The sequence below is a fragment of the Nansenia antarctica genome (genome assembly GCF_963989245.1).
Source record: "Nansenia antarctica genome assembly, chromosome: 4".
Classification (NCBI taxonomy): domain Eukaryota; kingdom Metazoa; phylum Chordata; class Actinopteri; order Argentiniformes; family Microstomatidae; genus Nansenia; species Nansenia antarctica.
Genome location: NC_137689.1, coordinates 28,105,601 through 28,113,100, shown reverse-complemented (window position 1 = coordinate 28,113,100; position 7,500 = coordinate 28,105,601). Strand labels below are relative to the sequence as shown.

At 44.5% G+C, this 7,500-nt stretch overlaps 1 protein-coding gene across 1 annotated transcript in view; it reads right to left on the bottom strand.

Moving 5' to 3' along the window:
• Nucleotides 1–4,933, bottom strand: part of ccdc61 (coiled-coil domain containing 61) — a 9,836-nt gene extending 4,903 nt beyond the window's left edge. The window contains exons 1-6 of the mRNA XM_080528857.1: nucleotides 4,800–4,933; nucleotides 4,308–4,486; nucleotides 3,648–3,730; nucleotides 3,346–3,506; nucleotides 2,966–3,118; nucleotides 366–576 (exon numbers count right to left, since the gene is read on the bottom strand). Coding sequence (XP_080384983.1) covers nucleotides 366–576; nucleotides 2,966–3,118; nucleotides 3,346–3,506; nucleotides 3,648–3,730; nucleotides 4,308–4,455 — 756 coding nt within the window. The 5' untranslated portion in view covers nucleotides 4,456–4,486; nucleotides 4,800–4,933. The remainder of the gene's footprint in view (nucleotides 1–365; nucleotides 577–2,965; nucleotides 3,119–3,345; nucleotides 3,507–3,647; nucleotides 3,731–4,307; nucleotides 4,487–4,799) is intronic.
• Between the last annotated feature and the right edge of the window lie 2,567 nt (nucleotides 4,934–7,500).

Sequence of the window (7,500 nt, the reverse complement as noted above, 5' to 3'; positions counted from 1 at the left end):
TTGTACATAATATAGACCGCAACTAGTCTAAGCACTGTATAGAGTATAGACTACTGCTAGTCTTAGGTACTGTACATAGTATAGGCTACTAATGATAAAATAAGAATGTTTTATTTGCCATGTAATCAACTTGTCAACTTGTCAACCAGTCAATTGTTGTATTTTGGTATTTTCGGTGCCTCTGGAGCAATTAGGGGTTAAGTGCCTTGCTCAAGGGCACATGCAGCTCCCTCCTGAGGCGGGGATCGAACCGGCGACCTTCCGATCGCTTGCCGACCTCTCTAAACTCGACTGCTACCGCCCTCCCCCACTACTGTCCAGTCTGGTTGTGAAGGCCCTGAGAGAGAAGAGAACGTAGGGCCAACCTGCTCCAGGAGGAGGCGCTGTTCCTGGCCCCTCTTGCTGGCCGAGCGCTGAGTCTTGGCCCTCTCTCTGAGCAGCTGTTCCTCCAGACTCCTGACCACGTCTCTGAGCCCGCGGGCCCCCGCTCCTCCAGGGGTGGGCCCGGCCCCGGACACCTGCAGCCTCTCCAGAGCCTTGGACATGGCCTCCTTCTCCTCCCGGACCAGAGCCAGTCTGAAAACAGGACCAGAGCCAGTCTGAAAACAGGACCAGAGCTAGTCTGAAAACAGGACCAGAACCAGGCCAATGATGGTATACATTTGTAATGGTCTAGGGGCATTTAGCAGACGCCTTCTTCCAAAGCGACTTACAATCAATACATTTGACTAAGGAAGTGAAGCATCAATTCACCACTTCTAGCAGGAGGCGTAATCTAGTTCAGGCCAGGGGCCACTGGCAGTCGTCGTGATTTTGTATGTTTTGTTTATGGTATCATACAATCAATATGTATGACACCATAATGTATGATACCCCCCCCCTTGTCACGTGACTGTGTTGTGACTATAAACCACATGTTGCTACCTGAGGACAATAGAGTATCTACACTACCAGTCCAAAGTTTTAGAGCACCACAATGTTTCCAGTTTTTATTGAAATTGAGCTCAAATGTAAAAATGTCATCAACAAATCACTCTATAAGTTGAATTGAGTCCATCTTAATGCAAGGAGAATAGTTCATGTCATTTCGGAATTAATATCTTTGTTTTCAACTGACTGTCTGAGGCTTAAATAAGACAGGCTCCTCCAAAATCCTCTCTAACAATGTTCTCATCTTGTTCACTATCACCTGATGGGGTGCACTTGATTCTAATTTTAGGCATTTTAAGGAGTAATAAATGTGGGGGTGTCCTAACTTTTTCCTCGCAAGAAGATTGCATTTCTATTATTTACATTTTACAAATCATAAAAAGAAATCTGTTTTATTTGTTTGTTAAAATGAAGATCAAATGTCTATATGTTTAAATATGCTGAAAAAGTATCCATCTATAGAGACATATATACAGTCATATACACTCACAGAACACTTTATTAGGAACACTCTACTAATACTGGATAGGGCCTCCCTTTGCTCTCAAAACAACCTCAATTCTTTGTGACATTGATTCCACAAGATGTTGGAAACATTATTTTGAGATTCTGGTCCATGGTGCATCACATCCCAAAAGTGTTCTATTGGATTCAGATCCGATGACTAGGAAGGCCACTGAAGAACACTGAACTCATTGTCATGTTCATGAAACCAGTTTGAGACGACTTTTGCTGTGTGACATGGTGCGTTATCATGCTGGAAGAAGCCATTAGAAGATGGGTACATTATGGCCATGAAGGCATGCACATGGTCAGCAACAATACTCAAATAGACTGTGGCATTCAAGCAATGATTGATTGGTATCAAAGTGTGCCACGAAAACATTCCCAACATCATCACACCACCTCCACCAGCTTGGACTGTTAACACAAGGCAGGTTGGGTCCATGGATTCATGCTGTTGCCGACAAATTCTGTGTGCCTCAGCAGAAATCGAGATTCCTTGAGGCCAGGCTACATTTTTCCAGTCTCGGGTAGGGGTTAAAATAAGAAATGGAATTGGGCCTTTAACTGTGCAGTTTTGGTGAGCCTGTGCCCACAGCAGCCTCAGATTTCTGTCCTTAGCTGACAGATGTGGAACCCGACATGGCCTTCTACTGTTGTAGCCAATCCGCCTCAAGGTTCGACACGCTGTGCATTCTGAGATGCTTTTCTGCTCACCACATCGGTACGAGGTGGTTATCTGAGTTACCGTAGCCTCTCTGTCAGCTCCAACCAGTCTGGCCAATCTCCCTTGACCTCTCTCAGCAACAAGACCGTTTCCGTCCCCAGACCTGCCGCTCACTGGATGTTACATCCCAGAAGATCAGCATTTATTTTAAAATACTCAAACCAGCCTGTCTGGGACCAACAATCACACCATGGTCAAAATCTCTGAGATCACATGTTTTCCCCATTCATACCTGAAGCTTGGACAATTAGCTGACTAGATCATTGAGTGAATTATAAGGTGTATAGCTGTTCCTAATAAAATGTTCTGTGAGTGTAAGTGTCCATCTATCCAGACTGTCATATATAGTACATGTAAGTATCTATCTATCCAGACTGTCATACAAGTATCCATCTATCCAGACTGTCATATAAGTATCCATCTATCCAGACTGCCATATAAGTATCTATCTATCCAGACTGTCATATAAGTATCTATCTATCCAGACTGTCATATAAGTATCTATCTATCCAGACTGTCATATAAGTATCCATCTATCCAGACTGTCATATAAGTATCCATCTATCCAGACTGTCATATAAATATCCATCTATCCAGACTGTCATATAAATATCCATCTATCCAGACTGTCATATAAGTATCCATCTATCCAGACTGTCATATAAATATCCATCTATCCAGACTGTCATATAAGTATCTATCTATCCAGACTGTCAGATACTTATATGACAGTCTGGATAGATGGATACTTGTATATCTATCCAGACTGTCCTGGTCAATGCAGTGATGTAAAACAGAACTAACTCTGCCCGGAGGCGTCGTATCTCCGGCTCAGCTGGTTTGTGAGCTCCGTGGTTGGCGAGGGCGTTCAGCTCCATCCTCAGGGCTCTGATCTCCTTCTGCAGGTTGGCCGGGTCCGGTTTGCCCTGGTATGGCAGGGGCAGGGGGTAGTGGATCCTACAAAGACACGTTAACCTCCTTCATCGTTCCACTCAATCACTCAACAAACAGCTAAAACAACGACGGAAGGGAAAGCGGAGATGCAATGACATCACAAAACACAGAACAGCATCCGTCGTCTGAAGGAGTACTTCGGAGTACGTCGACATAGTTTAGGTTAGTCGAGTTTAAGTTTAAGTGTGTGTTTATACAGGATATCTGGCGAAAGAGACACCCAGCCGCACCTGTCAAACTCGACGGTGTAGATGAGGATGAGGTATCTTTTGGAGCTGAGGGCAGAAGACTGCTGCTGGGCTCGGGGGCGACCCACAACCCCTGCCTTGCGGTTACGCAGGAGCTCCAGGTCAGCGTAGGTCAGGAGGTCCAGAGTAACAGACTCACTCGTCTGCAGAGAAAAGCACACGTCTCCGATGGGTATGATGTTTACATGTCATGGCAATAAAAGTCTTCTGATTCTGATTCTGATTCCGGACTACCAATATCACTGTACACACACGTTTGTTTACTAAGTGCACTGCACACTGACCTTACTAACCGCAGACTCCAGCATGTTGCAGAAGATAGGAAATTGCTTGAAGTTGCCCGTTTTCCGGGTGAGGTCCTCAATATCTGGGAAACAATGAAAGAACAAGATAATAAGGTATTCATGCCTAGAGAGCAATCTAAAACCATGACCTCAGAATCAAAATCGCTTTTATTACATCCAATGTACATGTACACAAGAGTTACATTCTTAGGTTCTTCAACATTGGCATTACAGCAAGATACAAAATCAACAATAATAGAATAAAGTAAAATAAGTAAATAAGTAATCATAAAGTAATAAAGTGATGGTAGTCGTACTACAGCGGGACCAGTCATACTGCAGTAGAAACAGTAGTGCAAAATGCTGTGCAGGTTACAAGAAATGCAATATCATACAATATGCAATATAATACATATCTGGTACAGTACAGGTAGTCAAGTAGTAGTCAGGTAGTGTTCAAGTAATCAGGTAGTGTACAGGTTGGAGTGAGGATGGTTTGGTGGAGCAGGAGCGACACACATACACATCTACCGAGACACACACATCTACCGAGAGACACACACACACACACACACACACACACACACACACACACACACACGTGTGAGTCCTAGTTTAGTACCCCTCCCCAGTGTGAGTCTAGTATACTTGTTAACTTACATGCAGGGTCAAACTCCCCCCTCCACTGATCAGCTGTCATTGAGTCTGAGATTTCGACAATGAGCAATCTGTCTTCTAGCTCCATCTTCACTGTAAACTCCACTCCTCGAAACGCCATGTCCTCCTGAAGCACTGAGCCCACCTCCATCGCTACACCTTCAGGGTCAGGGTTAGGGGGTCTAACAGAAGAGACACCGTCAGTCACAGTAGCTGACACACACCTGGTCAAACAGTAGCAGCAGAGCAGGTTATATTAGTTTCACAAACGACGTTAGCTAGTTAGCATATGACTATGTCGGTAGGGTCTTAATAGCTAACACAGTAAATCGTGGTAGGCTGACGCTATAATAGCTAACGTCGGTAGTTACACAAACTCTGTCCATCTAGCTAACTACGTGGCTATCAAATAGCGACCGGCCAGCTAGATGCCACTGTTAAGAGCTAGCTAAATAAATGACTTTCTCTGTCTGTGTTGGTTGTTAGGTAGCTTACATTTCGGATCCACTGCTAGATGGCTAGCTAGCATCCAAAAAAAAGAAGAGATATGTGAAGAATGTGCTCCAAAAACTCCAAATGGCTACCAGTTGAAAAGCATTGTATTTCTTAGGATCAATACAAAATATCGTTGAATTAAAAGTACAATAGCTAGGTGTCGCCAGGCTGTGCATGAAAGATCCCACCTCTTCATTGGTTACCGTCAGTTCGTAGCCACCGCCACTGTTGAATGTAGGCGGTTCACTAACCGGGAAAGCAAAACGCCCGCCCCATACACAATGTCAAGCGGATCTATTGGTCCAAAGGAAGATGTACCGAACTGTGATTGTGTGCTGCTGTTGTCAATCTTGTCAGAATAAATCAACCTGTGACGTGACGGTATCGCATCTTGGGCCCTCCAGTGAAAGTGATGCGCCGAGAACTGTTTTTTATAGAGAACTGGTTTCGGATTATGGAGGGTGGTGCGTAAATACAATACACACATCGAAATACAATACATGTGTAACAATAAATACAATGCAAAAATACTTTGTTTTTCCATGTCAGTCAGGAATATTCGTGCCTTAATTAAGCAATATCACACGAGAGGGAGTGTGTTATACTGAATATCAGCACGGCTGTGATTCGGTCATAGGTACAACGCCTCTACTTCCTCCGCAAACTGAGAAGAGCCAAAGCCCCAGCCCCCATCATGCACTCCTTCTACTGGGGCACCATCGAGAGCATCCTCCTGACCAGACCATAACTGGGTGGCATGGTGGTTGCACAGCATCCTGCCGAAAGACCCTGCAGCGCACAGTGAGAGCAGCTGAGAAGATCATTGGAGCCCCCCTCCCTTCCCTCCAGGACATTTTTGAAACACGCCTTTTGTATATATAGTTATTTTTTAATCTTGTCGTATTATATTGTTATTTATTGTTTTTGTTTGCCTTGCACCATGGATGAGAGGGAAACGCAATTTCAGCCCTCTGTATGTCTGTACATATATTGGATTGACAATAAAGCTGACTTTGACTTTGACTTATCCAAAGCACTTTACAATGGCCTCTCATTCACCCATTCACACACCAATGGCGGCAAGCTACCATGCAAGGCGCCGGCCCGCTCACTGGGAGCAATTTGGGGTTCAGTGTCTCGCCCAAGGATACTTCGACATGTGGCCAGCCGGGGCTCGAACCGCCGATCTGCCAACCTTGCGATTATTAGACGGCAGCTCTACCTCCTGAGACACAGCCTAGCAAAACCTAGCAGCTCTCGGTATGTTTGTTGTTAGGTAGGCTATTTCAAATACAGTACATGTTGTACTGATGCTTGTCTATGGTGTAACTAATACCGTATCTCTGGCCACAGTTAGTGTCCAGCAACTGCCACTGTTTTTTAGGGCCATTCAGTTTTGTTTTGTTTTGTTACAAGGGCTGGCTATTAGTATTAGTTTGGTCCTGAGCCTCGGTTCAGCTATTGGTTTGGGACTGGATTGTTAACCCGGTGACATGTTGTGCAGTGAGTTTTATGAACAAACGCTCTGTCCCTGGCCATAGTGTTTATTATTTTTCTGGTTCAATGTCCAGTTTTATATTGTGTACCATTTTATCTGCATTCTATAATTATTTAAAATAAACTTTGTATTTATACTTTTTCTACCACTGCCTCTGTGGGAGTTCATTTAAATGTGACAGGATTATGTGGCCAGCCGTAATTATAGTAGGTGTATCTGAGGGCCTCTCACCCCTATACGTGTGAGAGTGGCGTTGTCGAAACCACTAGTGTACCACCCCGCCACATGGTGTTGTCGGCAGGATCACAAAGGCTGTGGTAAGATCTTTCATTGTGTGTCCTATTATGGTATTTTCTTTTCTTTTCTGGTGGCCCTACTTTGAAAAAACAGTGGTGGTCATTTAGGGTCTCATAGCCCTCTGGACAGCCTTGGTGTGGACATCGGTGATGGACATCAAGTGGACATCAGGACTACTCTACTGAACTTTTGAAGGAGACTGTTTGCCAAGTCAGAGGACAATGCAGGAACACTTGCGAGCTCTCATCGAACAGGTACGACAGCTTCAAGCTGAACACAGACCAACCGGCCTCTAACAACGCCTCTCAGGGGGAAGGTTCTGGTCCATCTATCAGTGGGACGCCAGCCGCTGTTTCTCCACAATCTGTGCCTGAACATTTAGTTTTTGTGCCTAGAGAGCGTAAATGCCCTAGATGTTCTGGCCAAATTTGTTGTGACCTGATGTCTGTTGAGGACTGGATGGAGGAAGCTCATAGGTGTCTATCAGTTAGGGGTGGGCACATTTTTTGGCTTAGGGGCCACAATGAGTTGGATGGAGATGGAATGGATGGAGAGTATTTGTGTGAACTAATATAAATTACAAGTAAAAGCTATTACCTAAAAAGTAAAGAAAACTTACCTTCAATTTCAGTGGGAACAGTGTTGTTGGTCACCCTTTTTTGTCAGTGCATTAAAGTTTGGTATCAGTTTGGTTGTGGCAATTCTCAGGACAGATCTGAGGTGTTGGTCAGTTAACTGGGATCTGTGGCGTGATTTGTTTATGTTCATCACGCTGAACGTCTGCTCACACACGTAGGTAGAGCCAAACAACACCACCATCCTCGGTGCCATCTTCCTAATGTTTGGAAACTTGGCTTCGCTTAGTGAAGCATAAAACTCACACAGTTTAAGGGAGTTGAACTCCTT